We start from the raw sequence: 17,355 nt of genomic DNA, 5'->3' as shown, positions 1-17,355 counted from the left end.
CGAAAACCGCAGCCTACAGACTGATGGTTCCTACTTTATAGTCGTACAAATTAAAAACATTTAAGAATTGTAGAGGGTATTAAGCACACGGTTGTCCAATGATATAGGCTAGTCTGGAGTGCTGACAACATGTTGGTACCATTCGATTTAACTTAAGGCATATTATTGTATGTATACTTATAGTCCTAAACTTCAGCTTTTTTTGTACCAGACCGTGTAGGCGGGACTGGCTAACTTAATTAAACGTCAATACTATTGTAGTAAAATGCAATGCCTTTAAAACCAAGTCTTTCGTTATGTTTGCAAACTATAAATTCAATAGTGGCGAACACAAACACATTCCAGTGACAGGACATGACATGAAGAAAATTATTCCTATGATTGTTGAAGGTGTTGGTATAAATCACTTCGATGGGATCCCGTACGCTCGTTGAAACTGTAGTAACCTAATGTTCCCATAGACTGACAGCAGTGCGTAATATTTCTTAGATAACATGAAATATAATGTACTAGATTATGTCTCAATGTGTCGTAGATACCGTTGGTCTTCTTTCCAGTTAATGGTACAGTTTAAATTGTGGTGGTATGTGCTAGCAATTGCATCAAAAGAACTGTTTTCGTACACCTTCAAATGTTGTGAATTTCTGAATTAATTGAAACCGGTATGTAATCGACCGTTCAGAAGAATGAAATACTTCCATAGAATTATTTATTTCTATTCTTTAACCTATTCTTGATAGATCTATACGAAAATTCATTTTGTGCACTTACTTGGTTACCGCAATTTTTTTTGACACAGTTTGTATTTTCCCGTGCAAAGAGACTTCGTGTCAAAGAACTTAACATTTTAGACGTGTAACTTGTTGAAAGTTGAAGACTCGTGATTTTTCACTGTGTCGTGAAAATTAATATTCTCGTCGAGTTGTTCAGTTAGACTGCAATCTACTTGCTTTATCACCTCGCTTGCTTGCAAGCGAAATCAGAAAGTGAATCGGTTAAAAATATTGCGCTTTTACTTGTCCGGTTGACATGTAGATAAATAAATAACAAATCGAAATTTTTAATAACAATTTCTTACGTTGGTGTTATCAAAATAAGAAATTCTTCAACATATGTACATATAATCATTTACAAATGAGCTTACATCTCTTCAAACTCAGTTTTTTTGTTTACAGCCCTAGTTTACTCCATACTTAACTGTTCGTAAATGGCTTATTAATGACAAAAATAAAACATCAAGGATGAATATACCACTTCATCACTTTTGGCATCAATTCAGCTCCTTAAACCATCAGACACCCCAAAAATGGGCCTCAAAAGTTTCACTTTCAAGCCTGTGAAAAATTACAAGTGATTTATCACCACCATCGACTGCACTAACCGGTCCTTCACTGCAAGTGCAATGAAAGTTATTATGACATCGTCCAAATTGGTACCGGTGATAAACTGGGCAAGTGGGCAGGTTTGGCCCTCGCGTGTGTGACATTTTGATTCGATCTTAAAGGAAAGTGTAATGATCGGCTGGATGATGTTTATGGTACCGACTTTTTATATAATTTAAATTGAGCCTTTGATGGTATCCTTTTTAATGTCGTGGATTGCCTATATGAGTAGTAGACTGTAAATATGACGCTGTTATGTCATTGAAATTTCTAGGAACGTTTTATTCAATGTAGGGCCATTTTGTATGCAGGTTTTTAAGGTGTAAAACGGTCTTACAATTCTAACTTCTTTTAAAAATGTTACTGTGGAAATTCCTCTGTATGTCTGAGTGTAACGTCTTTTAAAGCTATACATACTATTGAATGGTTTTCGGTGAGCTTATTTATTATACTTATCGCATGGATGGATATATGCGTGGTACCTATCTATGAGAGACAGGACTGGACTGGACAGAATCTTAGGTCCTACGATATTTAAAATCTTACATTAAAAATGCACGTTCTTTTCTATCAATTTTACAAGTACAGTAAAACCACATTTCACGTTTGAATCTAGTTTGAAGCACGAGGATCTGACCTCGGTTGAATCTGAGCCAAAGTTATGACATGCTTCGGTTAAGTTTAGCATATATTCTGTAATCTCACGGAGATTTGCCCGAGCATCGCAACTACCGCTTGTAGTTCTAACTTGTTCCTTCATAACTTATATACAACCTTGTTGCGCTAGTTTTATGCGAGTCTTGGAACTTTTTGACGGTTTAAAGTAACGGTTAGAGGCTTTCCGTATGCATACTTTAAAGGTACTGAGTAAAGAGGTAGTTACGGAAAGTCTTTTAAAGTGTATTTTTTATGGGTTTACGGCGAATTCTCTCTCGTTCGGATGGAAACCCAAACCTCTTCTGTAAGAACTACTACAATTTTTATATTTAAGAAAAATTGCGTTCAGAATCAATTTCAGGGCCAATGGTTATAGCAATTACTATGGTCACAAAGATAGTTTCTACCTGTATTTTTTCAGATAGTATGATGCCACTTGTCACAATTTGTGAATAAAGTTTATTTTGTGTCACCTTACTGATTAGTTGTTTTCCTCCCCAGGCCCAGAATATGGCACAATGGAAGCAGCATGGAAGGGCGGCATGGTGGAGGCTGAGCGTCTATCAGACTTGCACCTGAGCGTGCGCGACCGGCTCGTCAATGACGTCATGGCGCAGATCAAGAACTGGCAGAAAGACACCTACCATAAGGTCAGTAACTAGATCAATGCAGTACGAGAATCAACACAGGCAGACATTGTGCTAGGTAAACGAATATATTAAAGACATTATGCATCCTTTCTACAAGGTTTAGGATTTAGGAATTCTTAATACTACTTGCCATACGTATTTTCGTTTTTTATAATGTCATGATTCAGACGATAGAACAGATAGCGTTTTTTCTCTATGATTTTTCGTGAGATAAAACACCTATAAAAAGATCCATGTACTAGGTAAAGACAGTCTGCCAATTCCCCAGTTTTATGTTGTTAAAATTGTAACCTAAGCCGACTTGAATTGTCCGAGATTTCCAAGAATATTTTCTATTATTTAATTCTCATACTGCATAGTGCTGGTGAGATAAATGGTGCGAAAACACACGGCTCTTGAACTAACTTGTTGTTTACGTGTCATTTACTACTTCCACAGTGTACATACTTATATACTTGTACAGTATATATACAGTTGTACTCTGATTTACTTCGCGACGTTTTGTTATAACGATGTTGGAACTATAGTTTATTGCGCTTTCATTTGTATGAAAGCTTTCCTTTTATTGTTTCGTTAATTTGTTACGGATAAATGGTTAAGTTGTTAAGAATTATAACTGGAGGTTCATGGCTGTGTTTATGAATATGGTATCCATAAAGAAATACTGTGAAGTGTAATATTTAAACTGTTTTTTCTAGGCTCGGGTAGTCTTCTAGTATATGCAGAGTTAGGCTTTAGTCTGTAATACTAGGTAAGGCAGAGTAAAAATTCGACGTTTTACTTTACAGCGCTATTCTAACTACGCCATTCGCGCTTCGTTTCCCATTAGCAATGATGGTCATAAAAAGTATACACACAACTTCGAAATGCCTGTCATCTTTTCGTATAGTGTACTTAATCCTTTTAAATCAATAGCAGGGTTATATCACTATTACTTCACACATAACTGGTGCTTTAAAAATCGTGTTATCAATCAATAAATGAACAATCCATGACAGTCACACATTTATAACCTCAACAATAAGGTCTAATGTCCAATTGTTTCAAATACGTAACTTGGCCAGCTCGTATAAGATCCTAAGTTATGATTACTGTCGTCGGCAGTCTGGCTTCGTGCCAAGCTGATAAACTATTGGTGTAGATGGGAAGTGTGTGATGGACTCCAATACTATGTTATAAGGTTTTACTGAATATTTATTGTACGTGGTTTGAGTATAGACTGTTATTGTCCTAGCAACCAGCCTGTAACATAACCGTTTCTGTTTTAATATATACTTTTAAATGTCTCTTCAAAGCACAGCCAATCCAAAATACAATTTATAGACTGACTTCTTTCTACAACATTTTCTTTGTAAATAGACGAATAGCTTGGTAAAGTTTGGTTGACTAGATACTTGAATAAAATGTGCAGTAGTAGTAATTAGATCAATAATTAAGGCAAAGGGTACTGAAGAGAATAAAATAAACCTTTTAACAAAAAAAAAATGATCACCTTACTTATCTTGTAAGTGCATTTTCTGTATATAACAATAAATCCATCACTAAGATTTATACAGAGGAAGTAAGAATTACTCAATAATGATCACATTTCAACCGCATATCAACAATAATTACGATATCTCGCCTCTCATCCGCCATTCCGAAGTAATCAACTTTTATTAGCACTTTCCTTTTCCTTTTATATCTAAATCAATAGGAAACGAACGGATGAAAGTTTTATGTTCATATCAATATTCATTTTCTTGTTGTTAATTTGTTTTGATTAATTGCTAACTTTGATAAAATTAAAAATATTTAAAATTTTATAAGGAGTTCATTTAAAAGTATTTTTCCCGTTTTCTATCTCTCTTTGCCCAGAAGTTGAAAAAGCACTTAAACCTCGAACTTACTTTTACCTCGTAACTATCAGGTTTGTCTTGGTTTGCACTCAAAAAAAATTTGAATGCTTATTTTTGTGCTAGACGAAGGCTTCTTACATTCCTTTTTATCTATAGTCTACTTTTCTTAGTTGAAAAAACTAATCGGGCATTTTGAGTAAAAATATTGTTTTCTTATTCTCTAACTGAAATGAGATGCGCCTAGGTAGCGATTAAGTTTTTTAATCATTGCTACTGGAGAAGGGTTTCTCTGAGCAAGGGAGGAGCCTTAACTCCACCTTGTTGGCCGCGGGTTGCAAACAAAATATAAATAAACTTTCACAGAAGATTTCCTCATAACTATTTATTGGGTCTAAAAACGATTGGACTGTACAATAAATATGCACGTCCATGAATACCAATCTAGATGAAAACGCCTTTCTAACTTGAGACCTGCGTTTAAATTGCACAAGTGATGTGTTGATTTTATTAACATGGCGTAATGGTGAATAGCATAATGAGGAGACATTGACAATGTAATGAGTGATTCACTGCTTAGTTTATTACTTAGTTAGTATTACTTGAAATACATGAGGATAGGTGGAATACTTGTGTAATATGTTAACCCCTTTCTTCGCCTTTCTTCCTCACGTAGACGTCGGTTGAGGGTTCGTACAAACACAATGTTCTTAGGGACCATGCACACTATGACGCTGACGTACGAGATAGATGTTTCTGTGTATTAGGCGACGGACCATGCGCTTAACCTTAGTGTGGAAAAGGAAAGGTAGCCGTCTAATCCAATATCCCCATTGTTTATATTTTACTGTTCAAAAAATTCCTTGATATCATAAACATTATCGGTTTTTTATAAAATGACAAGTGTAGTTAATAAATCCGCATTGTAATGTAAATAGACATCGAATGACGTAGGCGTAATTTCCTTTGAAAATGATCTATATCTATTGTTACTATGAAAGATTATTAGTTAATCATACCTATTTATCAATTTACAACTCTTTATTTAGTTACGAAAGTGATAATGGACATTTTTACCGGTATTACATGAACGGGTGTAGATATTTTATGTGTCCTTGTACCGAGTATTATTGTAATCCATTGTTTTTTACCGCGATAATCCACTCTGTTATCAGAACCGGTCATAAGTCGTGTCATATTGCTTCTTGTAATCCGGCTAGATAAGACTTGATGGAAATTCCAACAAAACCATGATTGTTTAATATGAAACTAATTGTTTGCAAATAAAGCACGAATACTTCAAAGAAATCCTTTTTACCGGCGCTTTTCAACCGACTACTGAAACTACCATAAGTTTACAATGGAGATAAACACTCGTTAAACAATAGTGACGTATAAGATTTTCTCTCGTAGGTTTTAAGTAAGTAGTGGCAGTGGCTGCAATATAATTCTTAATATTCTATCTATCTCTTACATCTTATGAAAAAGCAACTTGCGGACGTAACATCAGGCAGTATCAAAATAATCGCTGAAAAAAAGTATTTTTTGCAAGACGCAAACAAAGTTCACCCATCAAAAGGCGTTATTTATACGACCAATGCATTTGTGAAATCTTCAATACTCAAACTGTCAGGCTGTATACTACATATTATCTCTCGCTGTAACTCCATACCGCTGAAAGTTCCCGTCTCTACTACTTTATAGGGTTGCTGCAAGTCCACAACGAACTTAGCAGCTAGATATTCGATATTGTCCAAGTTTCGGAAACTAATTAATTATTGAATCTTACCCGTTGTTTACATGAAACAACTATGTTTTTCAAAGAAAATTAATATTGGTTGAACTTTGTTACTTCTGGAAAGTAGTATTATTATTCTAAGACTTTGTTAAATAAACTTGTTATACAGTTTATAGTTATAGAGACTTTCCTGGAAAAGTAACAGTTATTTAACAAAACATAGTAACAATTTTCTTCCTCAAGCGAAGCGTTATACTCACTATATATTACTCCTACATAAGAATTCCTATCCTTAACACAGTACACACACAATATCGCTTTACAGGTTTAATCCTATTTTGTGAAAAAAACATTGCTAATATCTAGTTATTTTAAATACCTATAACATTGTTGTTGATAGTATCACTGGTCAGAGTACTAACGAATACTTTTTTAGAAGTACTGCAGTACTGCTTATTCCTCATACTAGGAAGAGCTTACATAAAAATATGAAACATAGCATATAAGACTCCAAAACTCATCCACATAAGGCAAGTACATACATTATTTACTATGTACCAGCCCTGCCATACATAGTGTCTTATGAATAAACCAGGTGGCGATACCGACGCGAGTCCGGTCGCGTCCGTGACAGACGGACGGAAGCACGCCTTTATGTAATGCGTACATGTAATCGTGTGTAGTGTTGTTTATTGTGAAATACATACTAAATTGGAGCGGTTTGCTTTCTTTTGAAACTGTAGGTGCCATATTGATGAGATGGACGTTTGAGCGCTTTAATTGAGACGTGACTCGGGTGATAAGAGGGCAAAGACAGTGAAAAAAAAATTATAGGAGAGGTGATACGACTTAGTTAGTTGCTTAGGCATTGATTGCAATGAAGAGAAACATATCAATATTACGTTAAATAATTCAATTTAAAAAGAAAATTAGAATTTGCATACTGGCTAGTTACCCAACTTCAGACAGATGCTTAAAAACGTTAAGCAACTTCGTCCTTATGCTGAAATATCCTTTCAGAGAAGCCTAGCAAGCTGACAAACTTACACTGCTCATTCAGAGTTTTGTGTCTTATTTGATCAGTAATCACAATATATTACTACAACAAAGTAGGTAGATTATTGTTATTCCGACCTTATATTATGTAGGATTATGCTATGCATACCATAAACCAAGTAAACAAACTCACTTTCGCAAAGCAACGATGACAGTATGACATACCTACACAAATATTTTCCAGACCAAACGATCCGCTACAACAATGGCATGCCCTATTAGCATAGGACGTACATCACCCACAGTGGTTGAAACAAAGTGCAATATATTTACATAAGTGCCTGCGACAAACATAAACTTATGTCGATGGACTGCGCTGACGCAATATCAATGTTAAGAGGTTTTAGCTCATTAAATATGGCATGCCATATCGCATCTGACTGTAGTGTGTTTATTCATAAGGTCCAATAACTCGACGAAACTATTTCTAATGAAAATTACAAACAACTGTCTTTTCATGGAGCTAACTTAAAAAAATACTGTTTAATTGAAGGGGATATCATTGGTTTATTTTATATAAGGAAGCTAATTTACCTAAGAATCATTGCCTAGCAAGTACAAAAAAAGAAATTATATAAACCATGTTCTTGGAAAACAATCAATCAACATAGTTTCACATTGAATTTTCTTTTTACATAAAGAAGATGTGCTAACTACTTTGCCATTAACTCATTAATTTACGTTCTATGCGCAATATCATCATATTTTTAATCAAAGATCTTCATACTTTTATTTCAACACGCCTAAATAACTTCACAGACAAGTAAAATCAGAGCCTTTTGACCCTATCTCGAGATGAGATAAGATCAGATAACGTGAGACAATCGTGTCAGCCTTCAAGATCTTGTGCTGATAAGACACGGTTAGATAATCGCCTGTCAATAATTGACTTGTCTACAAAAACTATGCATTTTGATTACTTGTTGAGTTCATTTGAATACAATTCAAACAGTAGCTGGTTGTGGGACGTTTTTTATTGGAGTAAATTATTTTTGAGTAGTTAGATGATGTCTACTTTTGTACCTCTAAGTTACGTAATAAGTACAACTGGTATAATAAGAGTTAGCACGAGACTCTATTACTGTACTGCGATAGCTGAATTATGTGAAATCGAATGTTTATTGATACGTGGTTAAAGGTTTTGAACGCGCTATAGAATAGGTATAGTTAAAAACCTAGTTCAACAAACAAAATTTTTCATTGGATCTGCTTTCTTGGCGATTTCGTATGCCATCTATTGTGTTTGATGCTTGAATATGATTTAGATTATGGTTTTAAGTTTGTTGTGAAATATTGGAAATTGTAGTCAATTAATTCGTTTCTTTAATACTTTAAGTTTCCACTTCAGTGGAAGATCTACGGTGTTGCAGTATATTTTACACAGTTCGAACATATAATAGTAAGGATTGGACTCTATGCATCAGCCAGACGTCTATACGGGAACGTTCACGGCTAGCTATTGTTTGCTAAACAATCCATTCTGTGCTTGCACACGCACGTATCTTTTAAGTGAATAATAGATATTAATTCCTTTATCGCTACTACTAAAATACAGACCTTTAATGTGTTAACTTGGGGTGAAATTAAATCCATACTAATGAACATTCTGTCGGTGTGTTTCACTTTATGCATACCTATACCTATACTCATATTTTTTCTCAAAAATCTAATGAAAGGTAGAACAATGTTATGGTCATTGGTTATGATTGAAATATTTTAAAGTAACTCGTTGGCAGTTGACATACACCAATATAAGATCAAAATAAGAAATACTAGTACTATTCTCACCCAATATAAACTGAAAATTTCGTATCAAAAATACCCCGTTCTCCTCGGATCGCTGACAATACAATCTCGCTATATAATCCTACCTGATGCTGCGTTCCTCTGATCCGACGTAATGAGACCTCTTGAACCGAATCCTCCCTCTCGATGTACAGACCCTTAGACAAGTACCCACTTGTAGATAAATAAAGGAGAAAATAGCCTATTGGAATGTTCTGGAACGATACCTATTTTATTAAAAAGGTCGTAGCTCAATTTGGATGTGTTATCTATAAACCCATTGTTTGTTGGTATCTTTCAGTTCTAAACTATGACTAGGTATCTGTGAAATTCTATTCTTTTGATGTATAATAGCTTTAGAATTATATACTTTTGACCTACATTAGTTTACTACATTAGATTAGTTCTCTGAGATATTCTGACTATTCTTGTAATGAAGCTAATTTGTATGTTCAAATCATTAATGGCAATGCGGCCAGCCTTTTGGGCACGTTTCCGACCGATAGCGATGCGGACAAATTCTACGACGCCCCGTAGAGTTTGAGTCAAAATAAATTGATAAGTTCTCCTCTCCACTAGATTACTACCTATATTATTACTTTCCCTCGTATTTCAAGTTGAAGTCAAGCTTGCGAGTGTTTCTTTAAATTAAATAGCTGCAGTATATCAAAGTATAATTAACCTCACTCCTCTTACAATAAACTGAACTCCGCAAAATCCGCAACCACAAAACGCGGTTATAATCGTCAAGATGTAAAAGCGGGATTTCCTTTTACGAGTTTAGTACCAAAGGTCCGGAAACCACACATCCCTCTTAACCTTCATCAAATTCGTCACGTCGACGTCCCTACAGGAGGGCTATTACGTAAGGTACCTAGCCAGGCGAAAAATATGGCCACATATCATTATTCCAAACCTTATGCAGCTAGCAGGGCGTTGGAAGGATCAAGGATCGGCGCCGGCCCTATTGGATCTAGGTACCTTTTACCTTGCAGTTGACAACTATTTGAAAGCCACCATGCACTAGATTGTTTTTTCCCTAAGAATACAGTGATTAACACGTTACGTCAAAACAGCAATGTATAGTGACCATCAATTTCACGTATACTAGTCAACTGATAGAGGTGATAAGTCCGCAGGTTGGGTTGTGACGTAATAAGCTACTGCTGACGTCACCGTCTGCCTTCTATCGATAAAGGAAATATTGCCAAGGCTCGGATAGCGGTCTATCTACATCTGTTATGAGTGCTTTTTATGGCTCTAGGGTTGTTTTTGAGTGATAGCAGATTTTTAGTTTTGAAGAAAGTGTCTAGGTTGATTTAGTTGCTGTAAGTAGGTTCGATTCCCACACGGAGCAATTATTTGTGCGATCCACAAATAATTGTTTCGGGTCTGGTTGTGCTTTGTGTCCGTTCTTTGTATGTTTGAAAAAGTCCCCGCGACACAAGAGCAATTCTTAGTCCTTATTTATAAATAACCCTTAAATAATTGTAAGTTTCACAATTCAATCATTAACGACGCCTTTGGTTACGTGCCTCAAAATGACCGTTATTAATGTAGCATAGTTTATAACTAGCATATTGTTGTTGACAATTTACAGGTTTAAAAATGTTTCACAACTCTGTCATTTTGATTTAACCCAATCCCAATATTAATAGGCCACATTTAATTGTGGCCATAAAAACATACTTGATTTTTTTTTTTCATTAATTATTAGAAATACCTCGTTCTCTCCTGATAATGACCTGCTATATCAGTGCACAGCTTTATTAATGAGTCCCATTACACATGACGCTTTGGTTAATTGTGGGCCCGCCCTGAGAGAAAGACCCCTAGTACCCGTACAGAATAATTGCATTACTCCCATGAAAATTGCGTTGCGTAGAATATTCATCTATCAATTTACACAAAGAAGCGATCTTTAATATTCTAGGGAGAAATGATGCGATTATGAAATTAATATGAGAATTCTACACTGGTTTATTTATAGATTTTCTATACTGGGACATCAGCATTGATCTGAAGCTGTTGGTTGTCTTTGAAGAGCGTACAGCAATACAGCAATTCTTGATGATATATGCTTAAAAACCTTGCGCATTTTGATATTTTTGGGTCTTTAGGACGTGATCATGATCCATGTATACGAGTTCTTCAAACGTAGTAACTTAAGGAGGAAATATAATAAAACAAACATTTTAATCACCATCTCCCAAACGAATAAAAGACAATGACAAATATTAACCTTTCAACTCAAACTTGGAACATGAACGAGATAAGAGTTCTATGAAAACAATTCAGTACCTGAAAGTTTTCAACCTAACGACCCAATCATAAGTTTGTCGCGCACATTGAATTTAATATCTACTACAGACGACTGTCGTATCAAATTGCTTATACGGTCTCTAGTACTTTGTCTCCGCGATGTCGAGGAAATTCAATTAGGTTTTAAACTTTCATCTTTCTATAAAGTTAAGTATTGTTCTTGTTTTGTTGTTGTATTATGTTTCAATTTTACTTTGTGTGGTTGAGTTGTTTCCGCTCAGTAGTCGGTAAACCATCTGTGGGTTAAGCAATCTTAGCGCGGTTATTCCATAGATGACCGTATGGTGTTATTAAAACTGAGCGTCTTCGAGTTTCGGAGGGCACGTTAAAAGTTGGTTCGGGTTGTTGTCAAATACGATAGCATTCGTTAAGTTAAAGGACTTACGGGCACTAAAATAAAATGAAATAAAATCTACTGCGCGACTTTGCTTTATGATGGACGTTAACGTTGTGTCTTTGTAAGAGTAAATAACTTCCTACACATTACACCTGTTTAGCATTGTGCATATTGGGCGTAAGACATGTAAAATCACTTAAGGTTATTTATTTCTTTGCTTTGACACTGATTTACGATAGTTTTTCGATGATTGACATGACAATATAATAATATTGGAATAATCGCCACTTGAAATATGGTCAAAAAATATTTTATTCACCTAGCTGTCGTCATTTCACGTCTGGTCGAGATGGTTTCTAAACTAGCATAGTATTTTTTAGAAAATTTCCGTCTAATCTCGTAAAACTTTTACAGCATTTAGAACATGTCTCGCTACAACCCCTAAAATAAATGATTAAAGTTTTTTCCATTGCGGCCAACATTTTGCGGTAAAATAAAACATTTCTACTACACGCACGCTTAAATAATAAAAACTAAGCTCTAAGACACCCACACGGACTAGGCACGTACAGCAACCATTTTAGTTATATACGATCCTACGTACTCGGAATATGGAGCACTATTGTTGAAAAACTTTATATGCTTTTTAATTGGATGAACAACGCAGTATCGGACTCCCTCGGGTATTGTTTTATGAGTTTGGGTAATAATTGGACAATATTTGGTTATCTTTATAGCCATGTTTTGGGTTTATTTGTATAGTCTATTTTAATAATGACGTGCATTTTAATAACTGACTATCATAATTACGAGAAAATTTTATTACTCAAAATACGGAAGCTAAGAAAACAAACCAATGAACCTTTTCCCGTCGTGCAGTGATTAAGGTAGTCACCACGACACTGCTAGTGCGTCGAGAGGTCGTGGGTTCGCTTCCTACACGAATCAAATATTTGTGCGATCCGCAAATACTTGTTTCGGTTCATAGTGTCCGTTGTTTTATGTCCCGCTAGAAGTCCCCGCTACACAAGAGCAATTCTTATTGCAGGAGTTGTCTTTTTAAACAAAGAAAGAAAGAAAGCTAAGTATTTTAAGGGCTATCGTAAACTTTGTCAGCAATTATACAGAGAAAAACCTATTACAATCTTTTGCGTCATTCAGATTTAAGATTTTTACCATACCATTGCTTTATTTCAGCAAACATCATCATAAACCTAAATTACCTTATTACTCAAAACCCAAGAATTTTAACACTACTAATAAAATTAACTTTGTTGATATAAATGACAAATAACATGAAGACACGCAAGGAAAAATAGGCTTTATTACATATTATGAAGTGTTCGTTATGTAAAAGAATTTAGAGTGAAGCCAAATGATATTGATGTATTAAGGTCGATTATTGTATGCTGTATTTGTTTCATACCATTTGAATGAATGAATTGTGAATTAAAGGACTTGATTGTATTGACACGAAGTAACGACACTTGCGTTTATTTTCATAAAGATGATCTACTATCTTCTTCGTACCTATATTTGTACCTATCTTTCTATCTATGTATCCCACTTCTACCCACTGTTGAATATAGGCTTCCCCCTTCGTACCTACTCCATTTTTTACGATCCTGCGCTTGTCTTATCCATTTTATCTTCTAGCAATACCAAAAATCTATATTTAACTACTGCAATTTAACTGTTATTTCTCGGAACAATATTAGTAAACAAGCACATTTGTAAAACTATTTTTTTTATCTGTAGATCCCAAATTATTCAATCACGTATAGAGGCCTTATAGTTATAATACTTGGAAACATTATATCCAAGAAAATGGAAGAATTTGTGCTTGGATATCTAAACCATAGATAGGTCCTAACTATTGTAGAAGAATATAAATCACTTCGTTACTTCTAAACCACCCACAGTTTCCTTAACTCTTACACCCAGCTGTTAAATCCTACTCACGTATCAAACAGATCCGAACAAATTATGCCTACGTTGAATGGCATACGTCGTTTTTAAGTATACACTTGACCCATTAAATTCATATTTACATACATTTAATAACTCGTTGGAAATATAATCACCATATTATACAGTTTGCTAGACCACCTTAGACGTAAACGTATTTAAATTTCACATTCAATGTTAAGATTCGCTCATACTGGGTTACATTGTGTTTAATATTGTATCACCACATCGTCTGTTCGTGGTAAACACAAAAACTACTGAACGGATTTTGATGCGATTTTTAGCAATAAACATAAGGACGGTTTAATTGTGATTGAGCAAAGTTAACCCATACTATTCCTCTCCGGCCTCATGGGCAAATGAGATTCACAACTAATTGCCAAAGAAGACCTAACATTTTTGCTACCCAACTAGGTGCAAAGACAATTGATTTTTTTCTACTGCATGGCATGGATGTGCTTTCGTGATGAGATTGGGTTAAGTCTGAATCTACATATCCTCAAATCTACCATACTAGGCAGTTCGTGGACCTTGCAGTCTTTCTTTGAAAGTTTGTATAAATAATTGTGATTTTTCAACTATTTAGCGACGATTGGTCCTGCATAAGAATTGCAGACAGCTATAACATAGTCCAAAAAAAATACGGCTGGGTTGAGAATTTTCTCCTTTTTTGATGTGATATCATATCGCTATTAATTCCAGTGTGAGTGTATCTCTGTATTGATAGTAGGTACCATCGCCATCGAAGCAGCAGGTGTGCAATAGTTTCAATAACCGACATAACCTGTTACAGTAATATTTTTAGAATAGCCTACTGCGACGCACAACGAATAACATACTTTTTGTAAACCCGTTTACTTATCTCACCCGTTATTTCGTTCGGTACAAATATTTGTTTGCAATGGCTTTACATTTTATTTAGTTGTATTTTAATTAAAATAGTTGCGGAAACCATGTAATATTTTGCTCACAGAGGTTCAGGTTAGGTTATTCTTTACTAAATATTGTGGACTTCTCAGTGCCGGCAGCTTCTGGCATCTGTAGAAGAGTTCTGTGTTTCGATCGTTTGTTCAGAGTTTCCATGTTTTGTAAAACTTTTATATTTACTTTACAATATATCTATTAACGGATAACTAAATGCCACATACCTATTATAGTCAATTACACCGTATTTCCTATAGGCAGAGACTAGATCATTCATTTGATGATATAAGTCTAATAACTATTGGTTGCAAATTAAGTGATTCAAAAATATTTCCTAGCCCCCAAATAACAAAAAAGTCGCATCAATTTATTTGATACTTTATCGTTTTTAGGGTTCCATAGGTACAATATTTATAACTTTACCTATTGTTTATATATTTAGTATGGTTCATAATACATCAGTCTATTTATAACACAGTAATATATTTCTCTGTTATTATCCTCGGAATAGAAACGTTGAATTGTGACAGTGGATGTTTTATTCATAGTCCAACTGTTGCATGCTGCTTACTTTATGATATTTGACTTGGGTATTCCATTCACTGTTTATTGAAATAAGCAGTAACAGCCTCGTTAATAGTTCTATCTTAATTTTATTAATTTAAAATTACTGGTTAGCTGTTGAGGATGGGTCTTCTCACGGAATTATTAAAAAATAGTATATAACAGTTTCATAGCTTGGAAACGGTTTCCTCCCTTAATGAGAAGGAGGTAAAGCTAAGACCATCACGGTACTTTAGTGTGGGTGAGTTTGCACGATGTGAGGTTCGACGAGATAATATAATTATTTGTGATAATAACCATGCATTGTTTGGCTTCTCAATATAGTCTTTCGACCATAGTTCACCGATTTGAGTCTAACATTAACTAAAGCAACTTTCATCGGTTACGGTTCACCGACTGGGGTTTGTCTTATTGATCATTATGTCTCAACTACAGTAGCATTGTAAACTACCGAAAGTTTAATTTATATGACCTCAAGCTTCATTTACTTAACTATATTTTTAATTAAAATATGTTAGTAATTTAGGTCCCTTTCATAAGTAAATAATAACAATCTACGCAATTTCCACAGCCTAATAAACAAACACGCGATTTAGCAAGAAATGCTTTAGTTAATTTAATATCCAGTTAACATGCCTTGTTTAGTGCAATTAATAAATTAGTTAACTTTATTGAACGTAAACCTTCGTCAATTGTTACACAAGTTATTGCGTAGGTGTTTATTTATAGATGGTTATTTATGTATATGTTACTGTAAAAGCCCGAACTGTGGTAAATCCTAAGATTTTCCGGTAAAACCTAAGATTTACCAACTCTCAATGGTAAAAGTCCGAACAAGCCAGAGTTTAAAAACTATGTTACGATATATAAAAAAAATCTCCTTCATAACTATGTTTATAACTATTTCACGGTATAATTATATACTGTGACATAGTTATAAAGAAGGAATTTTGGGCATAGCGACATGGGTAGGTTAGGTCAGAAGGCTAAGGCCACCTTAGCCTTCGTCGTTATTTTTTTTTAACCACCCAGAAGGAGGAGCCCCGCGAAGCGGGGCTCCGGCGACATCTCGATATCATCAAGTGAATATAGGTAAAAGTTCGAAATAAAAGAATTGTTCGGACTTTTACCATTGCGAGTTGGTAAATCTTAGGTTATACCGGAAAATCTTAGGATTTACCACCGTTCGGGCTTTTACAGTAACATATACATTTTATTTATGATCATAATCTTATTTATCGCGAATATTACTAATTTAGATTCTAAGTTATGTTTGACTAGCGGCCCGCTTCGGCTTACGCGGACCTTAACAAATTATACACTAATACCTTTCTTGAGAATCAAACTGTCTATTTGGTAAGAACCGCATAAAATCTGTTCCGTAGATTTTGAGTTTTTCGTAAACGAGCAGACAGACAGACGCGGTGAAAAGTTTAAAAATATTGTAGCGATAGTGATTCTGGTAATTCAGAATTTGGTTTGGATAACTTCCTTTCTTAACCAAATTGATATTTTAGGTATTAATACACAATATTTGCTACAGCTTAGAGTTATAAATCAGGGATATGTATCCTATAAGATTCTAGTAAAAAATAACCATGTATTTGTTTATAAAACTTTGCGTTTCGTAGGTTTTATACATCTAATTTTATTTCATAGAAACCACTGAACAGATATTAATTAAACGTTATATCTGAATCCAGCGCACATCACAGTATAAACGATACGATAGCGAGATATAAATGAACTCGTTTAATCTAGAAAAGTGCTGTTTTTATACCCGCCAGTTTAATAACTAGGAAAGTTTGTTTTATAGAATAAAATTGCATATCTCTGTGATAAGGATAGATTCAACGTTCGCTTAGCGTTTGATTGTACTGTGCTAATATTTTGTGTATGACTTGCGTAGACTCATTAAAATAAGACTAAGTATGGCCTTTGTGTTTATTTTAGAATGCTAGAAGCAATATTGAAGAATTTCATAAAAAGAACGATATATTACAATATTTTATTAAATTGACAACGTTAGCCTAGTCTGCGATTCCCCAAACACAGAAATAGATTATTAGGTATTTATATTATTTGTAAACCGAAACTTTACTAAACAACTCATAAAAGTGCGTTAACTACATTTCAT

General features: G+C 34.6%; 1 protein-coding gene across 8 annotated transcripts in view; it reads left to right on the top strand.

Annotated features, from left to right (window-relative positions):
• Synd (protein kinase C and casein kinase substrate in neurons protein Synd) overlaps positions 1–17,355 on the top strand; it is a 145,265-nt gene that overhangs the window by 73,722 nt on the left and 54,188 nt on the right. For all 8 annotated transcript variants that reach the window (XM_076126270.1, XM_076126273.1, XM_076126271.1 and 5 more), the window contains one exon: positions 2,541–2,689. In XM_076126270.1, coding sequence (XP_075982385.1) covers positions 2,541–2,689 — 149 coding nt within the window. The remainder of the gene's footprint in view (positions 1–2,540; positions 2,690–17,355) is intronic.

Source organism: Anticarsia gemmatalis, chromosome 18 (genome assembly GCF_050436995.1).
Source record: "Anticarsia gemmatalis isolate Benzon Research Colony breed Stoneville strain chromosome 18, ilAntGemm2 primary, whole genome shotgun sequence".
In the NCBI taxonomy this organism is placed as follows: domain Eukaryota; kingdom Metazoa; phylum Arthropoda; class Insecta; order Lepidoptera; family Erebidae; genus Anticarsia; species Anticarsia gemmatalis.
Note: the sequence above shows the minus strand (reverse complement) of the source record. Positions and strands in the feature narration are given on the sequence as shown.